At 42.4% G+C, this 26,065-nt stretch overlaps 1 protein-coding gene across 1 annotated transcript in view; it reads left to right on the top strand.

Annotated features, from left to right (window-relative positions):
• Positions 1–26,065, top strand: part of LOC129824048 (XK-related protein 4-like) — a 102,055-nt gene that overhangs the window by 59,550 nt on the left and 16,440 nt on the right. The window contains exon 2 of the mRNA XM_055883331.1: positions 17,400–17,599. Coding sequence (XP_055739306.1) covers positions 17,400–17,599 — 200 coding nt within the window. The remainder of the gene's footprint in view (positions 1–17,399; positions 17,600–26,065) is intronic.

Genomic DNA, 26,065 nt, shown 5'->3' with positions numbered 1-26,065 from the left:
GTAGGTATCTGTAACAGATACCAATTGACTGCCAGCCATTGCGCTAATGCTAGTTAGCATTGGCTCGCGAAACTACCTCTAACTTCCTTAATACTGGACACTGAGTATTAAAAATGGTATCCAAGAGTTAATTTGACTGGGGAAGTAGATAAAGGGCCTCATTGCCAAAATCCAAAAGAATCCCTTTAAAGTTTGAGAACATTTCTATCTTAAACAGTGTAAGAGGAGTAGCGTTGTAAAGAATAATAATGACTAGAAGTCAGAAATCGTTTTCACAATATCTAGTGTGGCTGCTGTCACAAGCCACATTAATAACGAAATAGTTGTTTATTGTGTCACAGCAAATGCAAATCTCTCAGAAATATACAGTGAGCTCCAAAAGTATTGAGACAGTGACACATTTTTGGTTGTTTTGGCTCTGTACTCTAGCACTTTGGATTTGAAATGATACAGTGTCTATGGTGCGGACTATCAGCTTTAATTGGAGGGTATTTTCATCCATATCGGGTGGACCGTTTAGAAATTACACCACTTTTTATACACAGTCCCCCCTTTTAGGGGACAATAAGTATTTTGACAAATTCACTTATGTGTATTAAAGTAGTCAAAAGTGTAGTACATGGTCCCATATTCCTAGCGCGCAATTATTACATCAAGCTTGTGACTCTACAATCCGTAATCATTGATGTAGGAGCTAACAGACGTTTTTAGGAGTGTCTTAGGAAACCCTACTGATTTAAAATACGTTGATCCAAAGTTCTGAGCTGGTAGAGCTATCAGAGCTTGGTCTCCTCTGATCCTGTGAGTTGGCATGCACAGTCTGTGAGGATGCTTCCCTGTACTGCACGCTTCAGGCCTGCATGCAGATGGACTAGCCTTTAGCCTCACAAAGTCAGTCGGTCAGTCACATAGTCCTGTGTGGTGCCTGTCATAATCACTTTCTCAGGCTGGTGCAATTTGGACAACGTCAGTGTTTGTTATGAGAACAACTTGGGGCATAAGCCCTGTCTGTGCTCTAGCTCAGCCCTTCTCTCTAACATAGATGCAAGTCTATTTTGTGTGTATTCACCTCTTTGAATGAATGTGTATATTATGGGTTTCTACACAGGCAGGCATGTTGTGTGTACAGTATACAGTAAACTATGGGCCCATCCACAGGCATTGTTGATCTATGCACATCTCTTGAGCCACTCTTCAGACTGGCATTGGCTGAGCTGTAGAAATAATCCCATTTCAGGGAAGGATGCACAACAACATCTGCCTAATCCCATTTAAAATGGTGATTATGACCACACCATGCAAAGCCCTGGCTCTCCACTGCAGTATTAACATCATCCACAGGCCAGTTACCCATCCAGTTAAACATCCACAACCAGCGCTGCGCATACTGGGGGGCTTGGTGCTGTGGATGAGATGAAATAGGTAGTTCGTTACCATGAGGGGGAGATGTTTTCAAAGGAAATTAGTCATAAGCAAACAAATGATCCTACTGACATCCACGGATTCAGTACTGCAGTATTATTGGCTTTTATGGTATTGCACAGTATTTCATCATGGTAGTATCCTGGTTCAATCTGGAAGATTAGCTTTGTTTTTTATCAGGCGAGAACATGTGTGGTAATCTGGGAAGATGATATCTGGGTTAGCTTTGACAATGTGGAGGAGCAGTGAGTGAGTGAGGAGGGATAGTGTCCTGTCTGTCTTCATGACCGTGTTAGGGGGTGGGATGGGGTGCATCATTATGTGGTTCAGGGTCTGGAGCCCATTCAGTGAGAAAGTCAGGCAAGAAGATCCCACTGAGACTCTGCTGCTTCCCCAATGTAGACCTGGACCTGGACCAGCACACACACACCTGCCTATCCACTGGCCTGAAGACAGAGACAGACCTCAAGCCCATTGGGGATGGGTTCTGCTGCTGTGTTTATTGCTGCTGTTATTTGTGTGTGCTTTTTATGTCCAGCTCTTGGGCAATAAGTGAAGTCAAGATATTTGAAGCATTCCTCTTTTGATTGATCAATCTTGAATAGGTCATTTGATCATTGACAGGGCAGGAGGGAAGTATCCTTGTGGTTTGCATAATACTTTACCACTATCATAATCATGCTTGTCTGTATATTTGTAGCGCTTACATGCCAGCAGACAGTGTTATACTAAAGTCTAATTCAGTGCATTCGGGAAAGCATTCAGACCCCTTGACTTTTTCCACATTTTGTTCCGTGTAGATTCCACACCAATCTACACACAATACCCCATAACGACGAAGCGAAAACACCTTTTTGCAAATGTATTACAAATAAAAAACAAAAATATCTTATTTACGTAACTATTCAGACCTTTTGCAATGAGACTCAAATTTGAACTCCATTGCATCCTGTTTCCATTGATCATCCTAGAGATGTTTCTACAACTTGATTGGTGTCCACCTGTGGTAAATTCAATTGATTGGACATGATTTGGAAAGGCACACGCCTGTCTATATAAGGTCCCACAGTTGACAGTGCATGTCAGAGCAAAGACCAAGCCATGAGCCTCCGAGGCAAGATTGTGTAAAGGCACAGATCTGGGGAAGGGTACCAAAACATTTCTGCAGCATTGAAGGTCCCCACAAACATAGTGGCCTCCATCATTCTTAAATTGAAGAAGTTTGGAACCACCAAGACTCTTCCCTAGAGCTGGCCGCCCGGTCAAACTGAGCAATCGGGGGAGAAGGGCTTTGGTCAGGCAGGTGACCAAGAACCCGAGATCTTGGTCACCTGCTCTAGAGTTCCTCTGTAGAGATGGGAGAACCTTCCAGAAGGACAACCATCTCAGCAGCACTACACTAATCAGGCCTTTATGGTCGTGGCCAGACGGAAGCCACTCCTCAGTAAAAGGTACATGACAGCCTGCTTGTAATTTGCCAAAAGGCACCTAAAGATTCTCAGACCATAAGAAACAAGATTCTCTGGTCTGATGAAACCAAGATTGAATTCTTTGGCCAGAATGCTAATTTTCTGGAGGAAACCTGGCACCATCCCTACGGTGAAGCATGGTGGTGGCAGCATCATGCTGTGGGGATGTTTTTCAGCGGCAGGGACTCGGAGACTAGTCAGGATTGAGGCAAAGATGAACGGAGCAAAGTACAGTGCTGAAAACCTGCACCAGAGCGCTCAGGACCTCAGACTGGGGCGAAGGTTCACCTTCCAACAGGACAACAACCCTAAGCACACAGCTAAGACAATGCATGAGTGGCTTCGGGACAAGTCTCTGAATGTCCTTCAGTGACCCAGCCAGATCCCGGACTTGAACCCCATCGAACATTTCTGGAGAGACCTGAAAATAGCTGAGCAGCAACTCTCCCCATCCAACCTGACAGAGCTTGAGAGGATCTGCAGAGAAGAATGAGAGAAACTCCCCAAATGCAGGTGTGCCAAGCTTGCAGCGTCATACCCAAGAAGACTCAGGGCTGTATCTCTGCTAAAGGTGCTTCAACAAAGTACTAAGTAAAGAGTCTGAATACTTATGTAAATGTCATATTTCAGTTTTTTACACTACCGGTCAAAGGTTTTAGAACACCTACTCATTCAAGGGTTTTTATTTGGTGTTCAACACCATAGTGCCCTCAAAGCTCATCAATAAACTAAGGACCCTGGGATAAACACCTCCCTCTGAAACTGGATCCTGGACTTCCTGATGGGCCGCTCCCAGATGGTAAGGGTAGATAACAACACATCCGCCACGCTGATCCTCAACATGAGGGCACCTCAGGGGTGCGTGCTCAGTCCCCTCCTGTACTCCCTGTTCACTCATGACTGCACAGCCAGACATGACTGCAACACCATCATTAAGTTTGGCGATGACACAACAGTGGTAGGCCTGATCACCGACAATGACAAGACAGCCTACAAGAAGGTGGTCAGAGACATGGCCGTGTGGTGCCAGGACAACAACCTCTCCCTCAGCGTGATCAAGACAAATGAGATGATTGTGGACTACAGGAAAAGGAGGACCGAGGACCGAGCACCATTCTCACCGACGGGGCTGTAGTGGAGCAGGTTGAGAGCTTCAGGTTCCTTGGTGTCCACATTACCAACAAACTAACATGGTCCAAGCACACCAAGACAGTTGTGAAGAGGGCACGACAAAACCTCAGGAGACTGAGAAGATTTGGCATGGGTCCTCACATCCTCAAAAGTTTCTACAGCTGCACCATCGAGAGCATACTGACTGTTTGCATCACTGCCTGGTATGGTAACTGCTCGGCCGCTGACCGCAAGACACTACAGAGAGTAGTGTGTACGGCCTAGTACATCACTGGGGCCAAGCGTTCTGCCATCTAGGACCTCTATACCAGGCGGTGTCAGAGAAAGGCCCTATAAATTGTCAATGACTCCAGACACCCTAGTCATAGACTGTTCTCTCTACTGCCGCACGGCAAACGGTACCGGAGCGCCAAGTCTAGGTCCAAGAGGCTTCTAAACAGCTTCTACCCCAAGCCATAAGACTGCTGAACATCTAATCAAATGGCTACCCAGACTATTTGCATTTCCCACCCCCTTTTATGCCACTGCTACTCTGTTATTATCTATGCATATCTATGCATAGTCACTTTAATAACTCTACCTACATGTACATATTACCTCGACTAACCGGTGCCCCCGCACATTGACTCTTTACCGGTACCCCCTATATATAGTCTCGCTATTGTTATTTTACTGCTGCTCTTTAATTACTTGTTCCTTTTTATTTCTTATTAATATTTTTTCAACTGCATTGTTGGTTAGGGACCTGTAAGTAAGCATTTCACTGTAAGGTCTACACCTGTCTACACGCATGTGACTAATACAATTTGATTTGATTTTATTCTTTATTTTTGCTATTTTGTACAGTGTAGAATAATAGTGAAGAGATCAAAACTATGAAATAACACACATGGAATCATGTAGTAACAAGAAAAGTGTTAAACAAATCAAAATCTATTTTATATTTGAGATTATTCAAATAGCCACCCTTTGCCTTGATGACAGCTTTGCACATTCTAGGCATTCTCTCAACCAGCTTAATAAGGTAGTCACCTGAGTGCATTTCAATTAACAGGTGTGCCTTGTTGAAGGTTCATTTGTGGAATTCCTTTCCTTAATGCGTTTGAGTCAATCAGTTGTGTTGTGACAAGGTAGGGGTGGTATACAGAAGATATTTCTATTTGGTAAAAGACGAAGTCCATATTATTGCAAAAACATCTCAAATAAGCAAAGAAACGACAGTCCATCATTACTTTAAGACATGAAGGTCAGTGAATACAGAGAATTTCAAGAACTTTGAAAGTTTCTTCAAGTGTAGTCGCAAAAACCATCAAGCGCTATGATGAAACTGGCTCTCATGAGGACCGCCACAGACCCAGAGTTACATCTGCTGCAGAGGATAAGTTCATTAGAGTTACCAGCCTCAGAAATTGCAGCCCAAATAAATGCTTCACAGAGTTCAAGTAACAGACACATCTTAACATCAACTGTTCAGAGGAGACTGTGTGAATCAGGCCTTCATGGTCGAGTTGCTGCAAAGAAACCACTACTAAAGGACACCAATATAGAAGAAGAGACTTGCTTGGACCAAGAAACAAGTGCAATGGACATTAGACCGGTGGAAATCTGTCCTTTGGTCTGGAGTCCAAATTGGACATTTTTGGTTCCAACCGCCGTGTTTTTGTGAGCCACAGGTGTGGATGAACGGATGATCTCTGCATGTGTATTTCCCACCGTAAAGCATGGAGGCGGTTGTGTGATGGTGCTTTGCAGGTGACACTGTCTGTGATTTATTTAGAATTCAAGGCACATTTAACCAGCATGGCAACCACAGCATTCTGCAGCGATACGCCATCCCATTTGGTTTGCGCTTAGTGGGACTATCATTTGTTTTTCAACAGGACAATGACCCAACACACCTCCAGGCTGTGTAAGGTCTATTTTACCAAGAAGGAGAGGGATGGAGGCGGCAGGTAGCCTAGTGGTTAGAGCATTGGGCCAGTATCTGAAAGGTTGGTAGATTGAATCCCCGAGCTGACAAGGTAAAAATCTGTTGTTCTGCCCCTGAACTAGGCAGTTAACCCACTGTTCCTAGGTCGTCATTGTAAATAAGCATGTGTTCTTAACTGACTTGCCTAGTTAATTAAAGGTTAAATCAAATAAAAAAATGGAGTGATGCATCAGATGACCTAGCCTCCACAATTACCTGGCCTCAACCCAATTGAGATGGTTGGGGAAGAGTTGGACCACAGAGTGAAGGAAAAGCAGCCAACAAGTGCTCAGCATATGTGGGAACTCCTTCAAGACTGTTGGAAAAGCATTCCAGGTGAAGCTGGTTGAGAGAATGCCAAGAGTGTGCAACGCTGTCATCAAGGCAAAGGGTGGCTACTTTGAAGGATCTCCAATCTAAATTATATTTTGATTTGTTTAACACCTTTTTGGTTACTACATGATCCATATGTGTTATTTCATAGTTTTGATGTCTTCACTATCATTTTACAATGTAGAAAATAGTAAAAAATTAAGAAAAAGCCTTGAATGAGTAGGTGTTCTAAAACTTTTTACCTTTAGTGTATTTTTAATACATTTGCAAAAATGTCTAAAACCTGTTTTTGTCCGGATGTAACGTAACAACATTTTGAAAGTCAAATGGTCTGAATACTTTACGAATGCACTGTATGTCTGCAGATGTCACGTCCTGACCTTAGAGATCCTTTTTATGTCTCTATTTTGGTTTGGTCAGGGTGTGAGTTGGGGTGGGTATTCTATGTTCTATGTTCTATGTTTTGTAGTTCTATGTTTTGGCCGGGTAGGGTTCTCATTCATGGACAGCTGTCTATCGTTGTCTCTGATTGAGAACCATACTTAGGCTGCCCCTTTTCCCACCTGTGTTTGTGGGAAGTTGACTTTGTTTAGGGAACATGGCCTTTAGCTTCCCGGTTTGTTTTTGTAGTGTTTATTGTTTTGTTCGCCGTCATTTTTATTAATAAAAGGAAAATGTACGTTCACCACGCTGCACCTTGGTCCTCTTCTTTTCATGGCCGTGACAGCAGAGGTCTAACACAGCTAAATTGAAACTGCTTTGTTTGACCCAAAGATACAATTCAGTAACCGGCTCAGTAAAAAAAGTGTATAATTTCCATGCACATTTCGAAATATCTAAAAATAGGTCAGTATCCAAATCATGAACATTTATTCTGACACTTCTAAAACACTCACTTAATGCAAGTTAGAGGCATACATGCAAGAGTAACAGATGTTTGTAAGGATTCGTTATGACACAGAGGTTCTCTTCTCTGTAATAAGAACGTTTGTGAAAGAAGCTTTTTAGTTATTCTATAAAATAATTGTCTAAAGGACAAAAGAGGTGAGATGCTTGGCTTGTACCTAAAGCAATGGTTGGAACACTTGTTTTATAGCTTATTTAAAACACAACACTACATCTTTTGATGGGGGTTTTATGGAGCAAGTGCTCCTATTAGAGAGACCCCAAAGCAAGTATTATGGTAGATTCCATCGTCATAAATTGTCTGTCCTTGCTGTACTGTAGTACAGGCCAGTGGTTATGATGAGTGACTTCCTAAAGGGAGAGGCAGGTAGTTCTTGAGGGGAAAAGGGCCTCTTTCCTCCTTCTCAGGAAATCAATGGAGGAAATGAACTAGCGTGATGATGTCCCCTAGATTTCACCTTCTATTGAGAGACAAAGAAGTGCTCAATTTGCATGTATCTGGATTCATCATGGGTAAGCTTGGTGGCAATATGTTTCATGAGTTTAGAGTTTAGAGATTATAAAATACTGTAGTCTTGTTGTGAGGACTGATGTGATACTCAGGAATTAAATATAATCTGTTAGTTTACATCATTGTACAAACATCAAAATAAAATTATTAGCTCAAAAACCATCCTAGGGAATATTTTCACTCAGTACTACAACCATTGTAAACAAAGATTTATGGTCGCTAAAGACTGACACGAAGCGTGTCAGTCTTGCCTAGTTAAATAAAGGTTAAATAATGAAATAAATAAAAATGTATGTCATAAAACAAGGGTCTGGAATGGATTTGCTTGACCCATTTAGTGCAAGTCATTGTTGGTTCACCTCTTTGTTGCTTGTGAGTGCGAGTATGCTGCTTTGGTTGGCTGGGTGCCTTGGTGGGTCACGGGGATAATGTGTCTGTGTGAGGCCCCCAGAGACACCCTGTGAATGGGTAATCTGGCACCATGGCTGGGGCCGGCAGGGTCGTATACATTAGGGAACAGTTTAGCAAAACTTTTTAAAACATTCTTCAATCAAAAACGGAAAACAAGCATTTTTTTTAAAGTTCAGGTTGTCCCTTCTTGTTTCAGTACTTCTATCTTCCATTTGTTGCCAAATGAATACAACGCCAGTGCCAGTAGGCAGGGCCTCTGTTGGAAACTATTTCCAGGCCCTACAGTAACTGCTTCCTGAAAAAACAGCCAGTGTAACAATTCACAGTCTGGCTACATTTCAAATGGTCCATATTCAGTCATTGACCTTTAGCAATGACAGTCAACCTAGTCAGAATTGTTTTATTATAGATCAAATTTTCCTAAGCATCCTGTCTTTGGGGCTCTGTTTTTAAATGGGAAATGGGGTTCTTAGAAACCTCTGAAGTGTAGTTACCATAGTGATCCCTAGCTGACCCCGGAGACTTTAAGACAAAAACAGTCACAGAAAGTTGAACTCAACTCGCAAACCTTGAATTCATATCAATGAAATGCATAATGCTCACTGTTTGTATTTGGTTTTTACTAGAGAAACATAAACACGGGATGTTCACAGGTGAGATGTTGTGATAAGAACAAATCGATAAACAAAATATACAGTTGATGTCGGAAGTTTACATAAACTTAGGTTGGAGTCATTAAAACTCGTTTTTCAACCACTCCACAAATTTCTTGTAAACAAGCTATAGTTTTGGCTAGTCGCATCTACTTTGTGCAACAGAATGCATTTAGCAGTAAGAGGCTGCCTGCTGTTGTGTTGTGTTATCCTGTGTGTTAGGTATGCCTAAGGATGCACCTGGAATCGGTGTGAATTATGTAGTGCTTTTGCAGTTGATCCTGTGAATACTGACAGAGTGTGGCAAGAAACAAACACAGAGACAGTGATGTGATTGTTAAGCAAATTTAATCATGTTTTTGATAAACACTACCGTTCAAATGTTTGGGGTCACTTAGAAATGTCCTTGTTTTTGAAAGAAAAGCACATTTTTTGTCCATTAAAATAACATCAAATTGATCAGACATTGTTAATGTTGTAACTGACTATTGTAGCTGAAAACGACTGATTGTTAATGGAATATCTACAGTTGAAGTCAGAAGTTTACATACACTTAGGTTGGGGTCACTAAAACTTGTTTTTCAACCGATCCACAAATGTCTTATTAACAAGCTATAGTTTTGGAAAGTCGGTTAGGACATCTACTTTGTGCATGACACAAGTAATTTTTCCAACAATTGTTTACAGACAGATTATTTCACTTATAATTCACTGTATCACAATTCCAGTGGGTCAGAAGTTTACATACACTAAGTTGACTGTGCCTTTAAACAGCTTGGAAAATTCCATAAAATGATGTCATGGCTTTAGAAGCTTCTGATAGGCTAATTGACATCATTTGAGTCAGTTGGATGTGTACCTGTTGATGTATTTCAAGGCCTACCTTCAAACTCAGTGTCTCTTTTGCTTGACATCATGGGAAAATCAAAAGAAATCAGCCAAGACCTCAGAAAAAAATGGTAGTGCTCCACAAGTCTGGTTCATCCTTGGGAGCAATTTCCAAACACCTGAAGGTACCTTGTTCATCTGTACAAACAATAGTACGCAAGTATAAACACCATAGGACCACGCAGCCGTCATACCGCTCAGGAAGGAGACGCGTTCTGCCTCCTAGAGATTAACGTACTTTGGTGCGAAAGGTGCAAATCAATTCCAGAACAACAGCAAAAGACCTTGTGAAGATGCTGGAGGAAACAGGTACAAAAGTATATATATCCACAGTAAAACAAGTCCTATATCAACATAACCTGAAAGGCCGCTCAGCAAGGAAGAAGCCACTGCTCCAAAACCTCCATAAAAAAGCCAGACTATGGTTTTCAACTGCACATGGGGACAAAGATCGTACTTTTTGGAGAAATGTCCTTCGGTCTGATGAAACAAAAATAGAACTGTTTGGCCATAATGACCATTGTAATGTTTGGAAGCCGAAGAACACCATCCCAACCGTGAAGCACGAGGGTGGCAGCATCATGTTGTGGGGGTGCTTTGCTGAAGGAGGGACTGGTGCACTTAACAAAATAGATGGCATCATGAGGAAGGAAAATTATGTGGATATATTGAAGCAACATCTCAAGACATCAGTCAGGAGGTTAAAGCTATACTTCCAAAGTTGTGGCAAAATGGCTTAGGACAACAATGTCAAGGTATTGGAGTGGCCATCACAAATCCCTGACCTCAATCCTATAGAACATTTGTGGGCAGAACTGAAAAAGCGTGTGCGAGCAAGGAGGCCTACAACCTGACTCAGTTACACCAGCTCTGTCAGGAGGAATGGGCCAAAATTAACCCAACTTATTGTGGGAAGCTTGTGGAAGGCTACCCGAAATGTTTGACCCAAGTTAAACAGTTTAAAGGCAATGCTACCAAATACTAATTGAGTGTGTGTAAACTTCTGACTCACTGGGAATGTGATGAAAGAAATAAAAGCTGAAATAAATCATTCTCTCAACTATTATTCTGACATTTCACATTCTTAAAATAAAGTGGTGATCCTAACTGACCTAAGACAGGGAATTTATACTGGGATTAAACATCAGGAATTGTGAAAAACTGAGTTTAAATGTATTTGGCTAAAGTGTATGTAAACCTCCGACTTCAACCGTAAGTATTCAAACACAGTCCTTTCAAATTGGTGTTGCATATAAATCCCCACAGTGGCGGTGTCATACCCATAAAACCTAGCGATGAAACAGGGAAATGGTTCCAATCATTTTTCTACCATTCATTTTTTCCATAGGTTATTTTAGAAACACTTAAAACAAGGGCTGTGTTTCGTGTAGGCTTACACTGGCGTGACGTTTTGATAAGTATGTACATATGTTTTGGACAATGTCACGCGGTTAGGTCAGGGTGTGATTTGGGTGGGCATTCTAGTTTGTCTATTTCTTTGTTGGCCGGGTATGGTTCCCAATCAGAGGCAGCTGTCTGTCGTTGTCTCTGATTGGGGATCATACTTAGGCAGCCCTTTTCCCCACCTTCAGTTGTGGGATCTTGTTTCTGTGTAGTTGCTTTCTGCACTACATATAGCTTTACGTTCGCTTTGTATTTTTTTTTGGTGTCATTTAAAATAAAAGTATAATGTGCGCCTACCACGCTGCACTTTGGTCTTTATCCAACAACGAGCGTAACTGTCACGTTCTGACCATAGTTCTTTTGTGTTTTCGTTGTTTTAGTGTTGGTCAGGACGTGAGCTGAGTGGGCATTCTATGTTGTGTGTCTAGTTTTCCTATTTCTGTGTTTGGCCTGATATGGTTCTCAATCAGAGGCAGGTGTTTTGTGTTGTCTCTCATTGGGAACCATATTTAGGTAGCCTGTTTTGTGTTGGGTTTTGTGGGTGGTTGTCTTCTGTCTTTGTGTTCTATGCACCAGATAGGACTGTTTCGGTTTTGCCACATTTGTTATTTTGTATTTTGTAGTGTTCACGGTTTTGTCGTTATTAAACATGATGAACACTAACTACGCTGCGTCTTGGTCCGATCCCTGCTACACCTCCTAGGAGGAAATTTGCCTTTACAGTAACAGACAAGGTGACTTTTATCACCATATTCGGCTCTATTTACTGTGAGATTCCAAAATGCTAATTTGCATCAGACATCATGCAAACTACAAATCCTTGCATGCTCCCTTCATCTCTAGCTGACACCTTTACCAACAGCTATTGTTTCAATTTAAAGCTTGCACAAGACAGTTCATATAATTGTACATTTAAAGATATGTAGTTAATGTTTTCATGACTACATTTAGCTAACATTAGATAGTTGATCCAGATATTCTTACCTTTGCCTCGATTCAGCAGTCTCGTCAAGATCATCATGGCATTTGTAGTTCTTTACGATAGCCACATTAGCAGCTAATTAGCATTTCATTTTTGGAGGGTAAATACAGGCGATTATATAGTGATAAGAGTCACCTTTACACGGTTATCAGAACATCAAACCAGGGTAAGCCTACACAAAACACAGCGCTTATTTTAAGTGTTTCTAAAATCCCCTATGGGAATTGTAAGTCGCTCTGGATAAGAGCGTCTGCTAAATGACTTAAATGTAAATGTAAATTAATGGTGGAAAAACGATTGGAACCGTTTCCCTGTTAGACCGCTAGGTTTTATGGGTATTATGACTCATACTGTGGTGCTCTATAACACACATTTACAGATGTAGGATCTTAACAACAGGGTGATCAAATGAAGATCCATCCTACATCTGTAATGAGGCACTTATAGAACATTATTTTTGACAAAATGTGCGTAATATCAGTGCTCTTGATTTAGAGACGTACCAGAAATGATAGAGTGCAAATATGCAGAGTGCAGAATGGGCACCAAAACACAGACTAATTAGTCGCAAAGTTGGCATCCCCTCAACATATTCTCATGTGATGGAGTAGTAGATGCAGTACTGAAATTGCCCCAGGATGAGACGGTAGATTCTGGGGGGTTATGTTTGGAACGTTGCCCAGCCTACCAGTGGAGCATAATATTTTGTGTATGTGTGTGAGAATTTAAATGAATAGATTGGTGTAGATGTAGTCAATAGCTCATATTCATTCTGAACCTCTCTCTTTAGCTTTAAAAATGTATGTTTGAGAAAAAAGGTCTTTCAAGCCATTTTGTTTAAATAGTTAATTAGCTGGGAATAGCTAGCAGATTAGAGTGGACTCCATCCACTCAAGGGCTGAGTCCGAAATGGCACCCTATTCCCTATATAATGCACTACTTTTTACCAGAACCTTATGGGTAGCCTAGAACAAGCGAACGCATAGCTGGTTTCTGTCCGGGGGGGGGGGGGGTGGAGGGAGAGAAGGGCCAATGCAGAGGTTAACTCATCTTAAGTCCCATTTGAGACATTCTTACCGTGTAACAATTAAGTCCACTTTTAGAAAACAATTGGTCTTTATTCTTTCATTTATTTATTAATTTGCAATGACAGGTTAAATGTACATGTACACTACCATTCAAAGGTTTTGTGGGTTTTTGAAACCCGCAAAACACCAGTCTCAACATCAACAGTGAAGAGGCGACTCCGGGATGCTGGCCTTCTAGGCAGAGTTGCAAAGAGAAAAACATATCTCAGTCTGGCAAATAAAAAGAAAAGATTAAGATGGTCAAAAGAACACAGACACTGGACAGAGGAACTCGAAGGCCAGCATCCCGGAGTTGCCGCTGTTGACGTTGAGACTCGTGTTTTGCAGGTACTATTTAATGAGGCTGCCAGTTGAGGACTTGTGAGGCGTCTGTTTCTCAAACTAGACACTAATGTACTTGTCCTCTTGCTCAGTTGTGCACCGGAGCCTCCCACTCCTCTTTTTATTCTGGTTAGAGACAGTTTGCGCTGTTCTGTGAAGGGAGTAGTACACAGCGTTGTACAAGATCTTCAGTTTCTTGGCAGACCTCCACAAGTCTGGTTCATCCTTGGGAGCAATGGAATAGCCCTCATTTCTCAGAACAAGAATAGACTGACGAGTTTCAGAAGAAAGTTCTTTGTTTCTGGCCATTTTGAGCCTGTGATCGAACCCACAAATGCTGATGCTCCAGATACTCAACTAGTCTAAAGATGGCCAGTTTTATTGCTTCTTTAATCAGCACAACTGTTTTCAGCTGTGCTAACATAATTGCAAAAGGGTTTTCTAATGATCAATTAGCCTTTTAAAATGATCAACTTGGATTAGCTAACACCACGTGCCGTTGGAACACAGGAGTGAAGGTTGCTGATGATGGGCCTATGTACATTTCAAGTCGGAATTTTACATACTCCTTAGCCAAATACATTTAAACTCAGTTTTTCACAATTCCTGACATTTAATTCCAGTAAAAACCCCCTGCCTTAGATCAGTTAGGATCACCACTTTATTTTAAGAATGTGAAATGTCAGAATAATAGTATAGAGAATTATTTATTTCAGCTTTTATTTCTTTCATCACATTCCCAGTGGGTCAGAAGTTTACATACACTCAATTAGTATTTGGTAGCATTGCCTATAAATTGTTTAACTTGGGTCAAACGTTTCGGGTAGCCTTCCACAAGCTTGCCACAATAAGTTGGGTGAATCTTGGACCATTCCTCCTGACAGAGCTGGTGTAACTGAGTCAGGTTGTAGGCCTCCTTGCTCGCACACGCTTTTTCAGTTCTGCCCACAAATGTTCTGTAGGATTGAGGCCAGGGCTTTGTGATGACCACTCCAATACCTTGACTTTGTTGTCCTTAAGCCATTTTGCCACAACTTTGGAAGTATGCTTGGGGTCACTGTCCATTTGGAAGACCCATTTGCGACCACGCTTTAACTTCCTGACTGATGTCTTGAGATGTTTCTTCAATATATCCACATAATTTTCCTACCTCATGATGCCATCTATTTTGTGAAGGTCACCAGTCCCTCCTGCAGCAAAGCACCCCCACAACATGATGCTGCCACCCCTGAGCTTCACGGTTGGGATGGTGTTCTTCGGCTATATAGTTCTATTTTTGTTTCATCAGACCAGAGGACATTTCTCCAAAAAGTATTCTGGCTTTTTTATGGCGTACTATTGTTTGTAAAGATGAACGTGGTACATTCAGGCATTTGGAAATTGCTCCCAAGGATGAACCAGACTTGTGGAGGTTTACAATTGTTTTTCTGAGGTCTTGGCTGATTTCTTTCGATTTTCCCATGATGTCAAGCAAAGAGGCACCGAGTTTGAAGGTAGGCCTTGAAATACCTCCACAGGTACACCTCCAATTGAGTCAAATTATGTCAATTAGCCTAACAGAAGCTTCTAAAGCCATGACATAATTTTCTGGAATTTTCCAAGCTGTTTAAAGGCACAGTCAACTTAGTGTATGTAAACTGCTGACCCACTGGAATTGTGAAACAGTCAATTATAAGTGAAATAATCTGTATGTAAACAATTGTTGGAAAAATTACTTGTGTCATGCACAAAGTAGGTGTCCTAACCAACTTGCCAAAACTATAGTTTGTTAACAAGAAATTTGTGGAGTGGTTGAAAAACGAGTTTTAATGACTCCAACCTAAGTGTATGTAAACTTCCGACTTCAACTGTAGATATTCCATTAAAAATTTGCCATTTTCAGCTACAATAGTCAGTTACAACATTAACAATGTCTACACTGTATTTCTGATAATTCTGATGTTATTTTAATGGACAAAAAATGTGCTTTTCTTTCAAAAACAAGGACATTTCTAAGTGATCCCAAACTTTTGAACGGTAGTGTTTATCAAAAACATGATTATATTTACTTAACAATCATATCGCTGTCTCTGTGTTTGTTTCTTGCCACACTCTGTCAGTATTCACAGGATCAACTACAAAAGCACTAAATAATTCACACCAATTCCATGTGCATCCTTAGGCATACCGAACACACAGGATAACACAACACAACAGCAGGCAGCCTCTTACATGCTGACCAGACCGGACAAGTCGCGTGATTCGGTTGGCCGTTTTAAGACCCAATATTAGAAATTAATCCTGGTCAAATGAATTGTAGATAGAATTGTAAAAGAATGAAGAGAGATGAAAAGGGCTGCATGAAAACTCTAATATGATATGATTCTTTATAAACTGTACATGTATAAAACTCTAATATGATATGATTCTTTATAAACTGTACATGTATAAAACTCTAATATGATATGATTCTTTATATACTGTACGTGTATAAAACTCTAATATGATATGATTCTTTCTATACTGTACGTGTATAAAACGCTAATATGATATGATTCTTTATATACTGTATGTGTATAAAACTCTAATATGATATGGTTCTTTGTATACTGTACATGAATAAAACGCTAATATGATATGATTCTTTATATACTGTACGTGTATAAAACGCTAATATGATATGATTCTTTATATACTGTACGTGTATAAAACTCTAATATGATATGATTCTTTATATACTGTACGTGTATAAAACGCTAATACGATATGATTCTTTATATACTGTACGTGTATAAAACTCTAATATGATATGATTCTTTATATACTGTACGTGTATAAAACTCTAATATGATATGATTCTTTATATACTGTACGTGTATAAAACTCTAATATGATATGACTTTTTATATACTGTACGTGTATAAAACTCTAATATGATATGATTCTTTATATACTGTATGTGTATAAAACTCTAATATGATATGACTCTTTATATACTGTACGTGTATAAAACTCTAATATGATATGACTCTTTATATACTGTACGTGTATAAAACTCTAATATGATATGATTCTTTATATACTGTACGTGTATAAAACTCTAATATGATATGACTCTTTATATACTGTATGTGTGTAAAACTCTAATATGATATGATTCTTTATATACTGTACGTGTATAAAACTCTAATATGATATGATTCTTTATATACTGTACGTGTATAAAACTCTAATATGATATGATTCTTTATATACTGTACGTGTATAAAACTCTAATATGATATGATTCTTTATATACTGTACGTGTATAAAACTCTAATATGATATGATTCTTTATATACTGTACGTGTATAAAACTCTAATATGATATGAATCTTTATATACTGTATGTGTATAAAACTGTAATATGATATGATTTTTTATATACTGTACGTGTATAAAACTCTAATATGATATGATTCTTTATATACTGTACGTGTATAACCAAACAGGGGATTCTTAGCTGTTACGCCAAAAGATCCAAACTTTTTGACAAGGTCACTGCTGGTGCTTTTCGTCTAGACTTACCCCCACACCAGGGTGTCACCAGTGTTAATGTTAATGTACGCTCCAGTGTTCTTGTGTTTTCATCAGGAGTTTGACACGACAGAGGAGAATCAACAACATCTGCATCATCAAGACTGTTGTTTTGTAAGAAGGTGTTAAAGTCCACAGTTAGCCTTTGTTATGTAAATTGCGGCTGAAAAGTACACAGGGCCTTGCCTTGGCTCCAAGTCAGAGCTGGTCCACTGGAGTCATGGCCCAGTGAGACATGGGTTCCAGCCAGCGTAGATTGAAACAGAAAGGTTTGAGCCTATTGGTTATAACACTGGGGTAAATCCTCAGTGGAACTGTAATTTGGCTCATGGATGTAATGTTTCCTTTTATTCCAGGTATTTCCATGCCATCTACCTGGGCATCCGGAGCCGGCGCAGTGGGGACCATGACCGCTGGAGGTTCTACTGGAGGATGGTGTACGAGTTCGCTGACGTCAGCATGCTGCACCTCCTGGCCACCTTCCTGGAGAGCGCTCCTCAGCTGGTGCTGCAGCTCTGCATCATCATCCAGACCCACAAACTGCAGGCCGTTCAAGGTACTGGCTGGAACCACACCCTGATTAATACTCTCCCTCTCACCCCATCTATCTGCCACTGTACACATACTGTAAATACACAGGCCATCCAACATACTTTCTGAAAACCCCACTTTCCAATACTCTCAATTTTCACTACTCCCGTTCACTATTCCCATTCACTATTCCCATTCTGTCTGTTGTAAAGCAGTCCCACTGCACTGTTAGGGTTTCACAGGTTGGGATGTATCGATTGCCACGGTTTAAAAGAACACCCCCACCCAGGTGTTATATTGTAACCCAGGACTGTATGGAATACTTATTTGTCAGTGTAAACAGAAGCACATCATTGTAATGTCTGCTCTTGGAAATGCAGGCATAATGTAATGCACAGACAGGGAGTGGTCCTCTGTCCAATGCAAAGAATCATGTTCAATTATATTAACTGGGCTGGCACACACACACACACACACACACACACACACACACACACACACACACACACACACACACACACACACACACACACACACACACACACACACACACACTTGTACACACACACACACACACACACACTTGTACACACACACCTGTACACACACACACACACACACACTTGTACACACACACACTCTTGTACACACACACACACACACACACACACACACACACACACACACACACACACACACACACACACACACACACACACACACACACACACACACACACACACACACACACACACGGGGAGGGAAGCTGGCCACATTTAGGCCAGTGGAAGGCTTCCAGGCCTGCTGTGGGCTTAAACGATACAACAAGTCTTCTCCTTGTCCCTCATCCACTCTATAGTCTTGCTTTGCGCTGCCTTCTCTGCTGTGCTGAGTCACTGGAAGGAGAGTCTTTGCTGCACTTAAGAGGCACTTATGCTCTTTCTGCTACGTTAAAGAAAATTTGGCTTCCTCTGACGTTAGAGGAGAGGAGAGGGTGGTTCGGTAAATTCTGTGATCAGCTTGTGAGGGAGAGAAAAAAGAATAGAGAAGATGCTGACGTGTCTGTGGATCTAGTCATTGTCAGTTGTATTCCTTCTTGTCAGTCTCTCTCCATACATCATTGCAAAATTATTCTATTCATACTGTATGAGTTGCATCACAAGATTTACAAGTGGACAATGTACATAATGCAAGATGTTAATCACTGTAGCTAGGAGCCTTGGGAAAAGGAGAGAGAGTATATTTTTCCATCTGAAATTCACAGGCTGCTATAGTACAATGGGCCAGCCAGGGAAATGTGCATGGAGCGGATGGGAAAGTTAATTGATCTGAAAATCCCATCCTCGGCTCACCGAGACTTGAGGACCCTCCCATGTAGCCTCACTGACCTTGGCTTGACCTCCCAGTTTCAGTCCCTCATACCGTTTTGCTCATAAACAGTTTTCTATAAAAATACATGAAAATGTGGTTGTTCAATGTCTCTAATGTACGGTGTGTTATACATTTGGTTTCTATCACCAACGAGACCTGGCCATTAGATATCTGGACCCCCTAGGTCTCTCTAACCTCGATTGACCTCAGCTAGCATCACTCACAGGACACCTCCAATGCTTCGAGGGAGGACCAGTGTTAAAAGAAAATACTCAATCAATGGTCACTTTTATTACCTGGTCTAAACCCTTGTAGGGTTTTCTTACTTCCTTTCCATTGACTATTTACTGCAACAGTACCGTTCCCATTTGAAGAGAATGTGGAGCTTTCTGTTGACATGTTGCAGCATGTTAATCTGTCTCCATGTATGGGTTTTTCAGTCCATTCATTTGTTTTCATTCATTTCTCAGGAGACTAGAGACTGTAACAACATATTTACAGCATACAATCATCATGTCGTCTAATAAGACAAGGGCTGTATAATTTTAAAAAATCATGACAGTCTCTCTTGCTCTCTCTCTCTCTCTCTCTCATATTTCTTATAATGTTTCCCTACCCCTCTCTAAGTTTCCATAGCTACTGTGGTTTTACCCACATTAGCAGTCAGCCAGCCCTCATCAGTTGTCAGATTTTCCTCTTTTACACTCTGTCAGAGTGACACACTTCCTTCCTGGGAGAAGAAATATTCTCCAGGAGGCCTATCTAACCAGCTCCTGTAAGTGAGCAATTCTTCAGCTTGACTGTATTTCTTGCAGCACTTTTCCTGAATTACCACCTACTTTGTCTTCACTGCAATAAGTACTATCCCCAGGTGAAAAATAAGGGGTATTCAGCAGCCCAACTCTGCCCGAAGTCAAGAGTACAGTGCAGTTGGTTGCCTAAAGTATGAATATGAAAACACATTTCACGTGGTTACTCTTTTATTGGAAAAGAACAGGAGAAATTAGAGATAGTATTGTAAAATCTCAACACTATGTGATAACAGAGCGAGCTACCATCGATAGCTTTTTGAAATGCAAGCCAAGTCCTACCTTCTGTGGTAAGAAACCATTTAACCTAGTGGCATATCACCACTCACTTGTCTAAAGCATTTAGGTAGAACAATACAGCCTATATAACCTGATGAATTAGCCCCTGTGTTTAAACACCCACCATAGTAAGGATGAGCTTGCTTTCTCCCTTTTCAAATAACTGTGTGTTAATGTGTTTGATAAGGCTGGCTCAGGCCCCCTGTGTTTGCTCTTTAAATGACTTGTCTTCATTCCTCTCTCTGCTAGATAAGTTAATTGAGGTAATGTCTTCTTCTTCACCACAACAGTCTGTCTCTCCCCTGTTCTGGATTTATTTTAGAAGGCCATTCCTGGCTGTTTTTCAAATCCCTGCAGTCAAGCAAGATGTTATGTTGATCATGCGGCCATGATCTCTGTCCCTGTCTCTCTGTCTCTCTGTCTCTCTGTCTCTCTGTCTCTGTCTCTCTGTCTCTCTGTTTCTCTGTCTCTCTGTCTCTCTGTCTCTCTCTCTGTCTCTCTGTCTCTCTCTCTCTGTCTCTCTGTCTCTGTCTCTCTCTCGCTGTCTCTCTCTCTCTGACTCTGTCTCTCTGTCTCTCTCTCTCTGTCTCTCTGTCTCTCTGTCTCTGTCTCTGTCTCTTTACCTTCAGACTGTTTAAATTTTTAATTTCTTCCTGACACTGGGGCTTTTTGAGCTTTGCTATTGGTATATTTTTCTGCTGGCTTTTCTCCCACTTCTTATGGAGACTCTTCGGGTAGGCTCGCTCAATATAAATGGCGCCAGAGATGCAGGAAAGAGGAGTGTGTTGGGTGAATATGTAAAACAAAAAAAAAGTACAGGTGTTGTTTCTGCAGGAGACGCATAATGATGTGGTGAATGAAGTAGATTGGGGGCTCTGGTGGAAAGGGGCAAGTGTGTTGAGCCATGGGACAAATCTTAACGCAGGGGTGGCAGTCCTTTTTGCACCGGGTCTGTCTGTAAAAATTTGCTCCTCAAGGGAGGTGTGTAGGGGTAGGCTGCTTGTTGTAAAAGCAGAAATGAACAACATGGGTTTTGTCTTTATGAATGTGTATGCGCCTAACACAGGGAGAGGGGGGGTTCTATTTGGGTCTTAGACAGGAACTATCACAGGAAGCGCCTGAGGACATGCTGGTGGTCGGAGGGGGCTGGAACTGTACAATGGATTATACAAAAGACAGAAATGGGGAAGAGCCTCATTCAGTGTCAGTGGGAGTGTTAAGGGACATCATTAATCAGTTCAACCTCATGGATGTTTGGAGAACTTAACATCCAAACACAAGACAGTATACATGGGTGAAGGTTTTTGGGGCTAGGGTAAGTGCAGCTCGACTTGATCAGTTTTACATGTCCAGGAATCGGAGCAATAGGCTGCTGGGCGCTACCATTCTCCCGGGGGGGTTTTCGGATCATCACATAACCATGGCTCGGCTGTCTATTTCACCAGGGCCCCACCACGGCAGGCATCTTATTGGAAGTTCAATGTAAAGCTCTTACAAGATGCCACTTTATGCTCAGGTTTCCAGACTTTTTGGGAAAGGTGGGGGCAGCGAAGAGAGGAGTATGAGTCTCTGAGTCAATAGTGGGATGTGGGGAAAGTGCAAATTCAGCTTTTCTGTCAACAGTACACAGCTCTCTCATCCAAAAAAGGCTAGGAGAGTATTGGGGGAACTAGAGCGGTGTATTAGTGAGATAGAGGTAGAGATGGTGGGGCAAGGCAATGTAGGCCTCCAGGCTAATTTATCCGAATTACGTAGGGACCTGGGCAGTTTTTTCCAGGTTAAAGCAAAGGGAGCACTTGTAAGAGCTAGGTTCTCCACGCTCAAGGAGATGGATGCTCCCAACTCCTTCTTCTTTGGTTTGGAAAGACAGAGCAGTGAAGCCAAGGGTATGCATTGTCTACGGCTGTCTGATGGGCGGGTGAGCTCTGTGGTGGGTGAGATGCGGGAGCGGACTGTGGAGTTTTATACTGAATTGTATAGGGCAGAAGTGTGTGATCCTATGTGTGCTTAGGTCTTGTTCGCAGGACTCCCTAAGCTCTCTCTGGCACAGAGGGATGAAATGGACATTCCTCTGTTGTCACATGGACAGAGGCCGTAACCCAGATGTCCCCCGGTCGTGCACCCGGGGTCGATGGACTCCCAGTGGAGTTTTATAAAAAATTCTGGGGACCAATTGGACAGGACTTATTTTGCGTGTTGTGTGAATGCGTCGGGGTAGGAGAGTTGCCGATGAGCTGCCGTCGGGCGGCTCTGACTCTCCTGCCCAAAAAAGGGGACTTGTGTGAACTTAAGAACTGGAGGCCTGTGGCATTACTCTGTGCGGACTACAAGATATTTGCCAAGGTCCTCTCTAACAGACTGAAGTCCCATTTGAACTCGATAGTACATAAGGACCAAACATATTGTGTACCGGGACGCTCAATCACGGGCAACTTGTTCTTAATTAGGGACATGTTGGACTTGTCGAGAGGTTCTAATGTGTACTTTGGACTGGTCTCTTTAGACCAAGAGAAGACTTTTGATAGAGTGGACCATGAGGATCTGTTTAATGTGACGTCTGTGTTTGGGTTTGGGTTTGGGGAAAGGTTTTTGACCTGTGTGAAGCTGTTGTATGCTGGGGCGTCATGTATTGTTAAGGTGGGAGGGGGGCTCAGTAGGCCAGTCTGGGTGAGACGGGGCATTAGACAAGGATGCGCCCTCTATCTGGGCAGTTATACACACTAGCCATTGAGCCTTCTTTAGGACTGCTACGCAGGAGACAGCAGGGAGTGTGCTGGACAGGCATGGATGTGGTGACAGGAATAGCAGTGTCAGCATATGCAGATGATGTTTCTGTGATGGTCAGGGATGGTCAAGATATGCAGGCACTAGAGACCAGTCTGAAGGTGTACGAGGGAGCTTCATCAGCCAAGGTAAACTGGGGCAAGAGCAAAGCTCTGTTATGTGGGGCATGGGGGGATAGGGCTCCTCCTCTGCTTCCAGGGGGTTTGCAGTGGGGTTGTGAAGGGCTTAAAGTGTTGGGGGTGTACCTGGGCTCAGAGAAGTGGGTAAGGAAGAACTGGGAGGGGCTGTCACAGGCAGTGGTGTCAAGACTGGCCAGGTGGAGGTGGCTCCTGTCCCAAGTGTCATATAGAGGGAGGGTGCTGATAATTAACAACCGGGTGGCATCTTCCCTGTGGCATAAACTGGCTGTCCTCAGCCCCCCCGCCGCTCTGCTCGCAGACCTGCAACGCAAGCTGGTGGACTTCTTTTGGTCGGGCCATCACTGGCTGAAGGCAGCAGTGTTGTACACGACCGTCCATGAAGGAGGACAGGGCCTGGTGGAACTGGAAAGCAGGATGGCTGCTTTCCGTCTAAAGGCGGTGCAGAGACTGCTGTACCATACTGATGTTGGCTGGAGGGAACCAGCATGTGCACTGCTGAGGAGAGCTGGAGGATTAGGGTTGGACCGGCAGCTGTTCCTCATGAAGCTGGAGAGGCTGAGTACAGCAGGTTTCTCAGATTTTTACTCTGCAGTGCTGAGGGCCTGGCAGCTGCTAAGGCCCACACGAGAAGGGGGTGTGGAGCTTGGGCTGTGGGTGTGGGAGGAGCCTATCTTCCACAACCCAGCCATCCCTTTGAGATCGGTTCAGTCTGCCACCCTGCAGAGGCAACTGGTGGCAGGGGGTTTACAAAGGCTGGGTGACCTGAGACTGCTGGGACAGGAGGGGTGGAAAACCCCGGAGGTCTTGGCGCAACAAACAGGAATAACGTCTCTTAGGCTGCTGGCGAGATTCCTGGAGGAGGTCCAGGAGGCACTGTCTGAGCCAGTAAGGGGGGTGTTTGAGAGGCCAAAGGGAGAGGGGCCACCAACGTTTCCGCCACTGCAGGTGACGGCAGAGACTGGGGACTGGCAAGTGGGTCTGGAGGACTTGTTAGATTTTAACACTCCGAGCCTGGGGGAGTTTGAGGGGGTGGGAGGTAAGGCCCTCTACAACCTCTGCGTTAAGGTTAGGAACATTAGAAGCCTAACAGGAGTGAAGGCACATCAGTGGCAGGGTCTATGTGGGGGGGAGAGTATGGTGGGTTTTAGATGGAGGGGGCTCTATAAACCCCCAGTACCAAAGAGGTCAGGGGACCTCCAGTGGAGGGTTCTTCATGGAGCCTTGGCCACTAACAGCTGGTTGGCACAGGTTGAACCGGGAATCGGGCAGGGGTGTCCTTTCTGTAAAATGAAAGAAACTGTGATTCATGTGTTTTCTGTGTGCACCAGGTTAATGCCATTAATGTCTCTGTTGGAATGTCTGTGTGAGAGATTGGGGATGGTTTTTGCTGTTGGGATGTTTATAATGGGATACAGGTATTCGAGTAAGGAGAAAGCCAAATGTGTTTTGTTGAATTTTCTGTTTGCTCAGGCAAAGTTAGCTATTTTGCTAACAAGGAGGAACAGGGTCAAAGGTGGGGGGATAACAGACCCTTTACTATTGTTTAATGGGATGGTCTCTGCGCGCCTTCGGGTTGAGTTTGAGTTCTATAGAATTATAAAATGTGTGGAGATGTTTCAGGAGATATGGTGTGTTGGGGGGGCTGTCTGTATAGCTGGGGAAGATGTTTTGGATATACGGTTGTAGGAGTGGGTATTGTTTTTGGTATTGTGATGGTGGTTTGTATCATGTGGTAGATGGAAAGGTGAGTATGGTACATGTATGCAGTACAGGATATATTTGGGGGTTTTATTTTTAAGGGGGGGTGAGTTTTAAATAAAATGAGAATGTTTCAGTAAAGAAAGACCAAAAGTCAAAAAGTCTCTCTCTCTCTCTCTCTCTCTCTCTCTCTCTCTCTCTCTCTCTCTCTCTCTCTCTCTCTCTCTCTCTCTCTCTCTCTCTCTCTCTCTCTCTCTCTCTCTCTCTCTCTCTCTCTCTACTCATTGCATTCCTATTTTCACCAATTTATGACGAATATTTTGGTAATTCTACAATCGCTTCACATTCTATTTTCCAAAAAGGAAACATATTCTTTCCAACCTTGAAAATGCTTGGGATTCCTTTCACATCAGAGCAGCAATCACTTCGTTTGAAGTCAATCCAGGACAAGGAATTCCATTTTGTATGCATCGATAAGATACTGTGTGATGTCTCGGGAAGATCAAATAACTTCTTTTTGGACATCACAGTCTGAGTAGCAGCTACAGATGTCATATTATTCAACCTTTGAAACCAGATAAGAAGATAAAAGTGGAAGTTGCCCTAAGATTTAAAGACATGCTACGGTACTTTGGCGACTAGTAAGTATTTTTTAAACCTGCTGCTTTGGGCTGGATGTGTCAATGTGTAGTTCATACATGCATAATCTATGAGCATAATTACTGTCTTACCTCAGTTAGCCAAGAAATCCCTACACTCTTAGAAAAAGGATGTGGAAAGGGTTCTACATTTAACCCAAAAGGGTTCTACCTGGAATCAAAAGGGTTCTTCCTGGAAACAAAAATAGTTATTCAAAGGGTTCTCCTATGGGACAGCCGAAGAACCCTTTTAGGTTCTAGATAGCACCTTTTGAAAGCGACTGATTTGGCTGGGTCTGATTGTGTTGCTGTCCTGGGGCTCTGTAGGGTCTGTTTGTGTTTCTGGAAGATGTGCAGAGACATTTTTTCCTACATTTACCCACACGTGGGGCAGCCCCCTAGCAATTCAAGTTTCAGCCAATGAGCTTCAGCCCCTCGACATTTGAGTGACAGCTAATAAGACGCACACACAGTAGAGAGAGAGAGAGCATTTGTGACGTAGTACGCAATTTTCGGGGGCCACTTTTGGCTCGTGGTGATACTTTCAGAACTACTAGCTAAAAAGTATACAAAAGTACCAGAGACATTTTTTTAAGTATCACTGAGAGAGTTATCTAGAGAGTAAGTTATACAGCTCTGTTGCTTGCAGTGAGAAATCCATAGTGTCGTTTTATAAAAGCAGTGACAAACCAAGGAACTATCAGTAACACTATGGTTGCCAAAGGCATGGGTCGATGAGGAGAAAACCACTCTGACAAAGCTCAACTGTACA

This window comes from Salvelinus fontinalis, chromosome 26 (genome assembly GCF_029448725.1).
Source record: "Salvelinus fontinalis isolate EN_2023a chromosome 26, ASM2944872v1, whole genome shotgun sequence".
NCBI classification, from domain to species: Eukaryota; Metazoa; Chordata; class Actinopteri; order Salmoniformes; family Salmonidae; genus Salvelinus; species Salvelinus fontinalis.
This window is presented reverse-complemented; position numbering and strand designations above follow the sequence as displayed.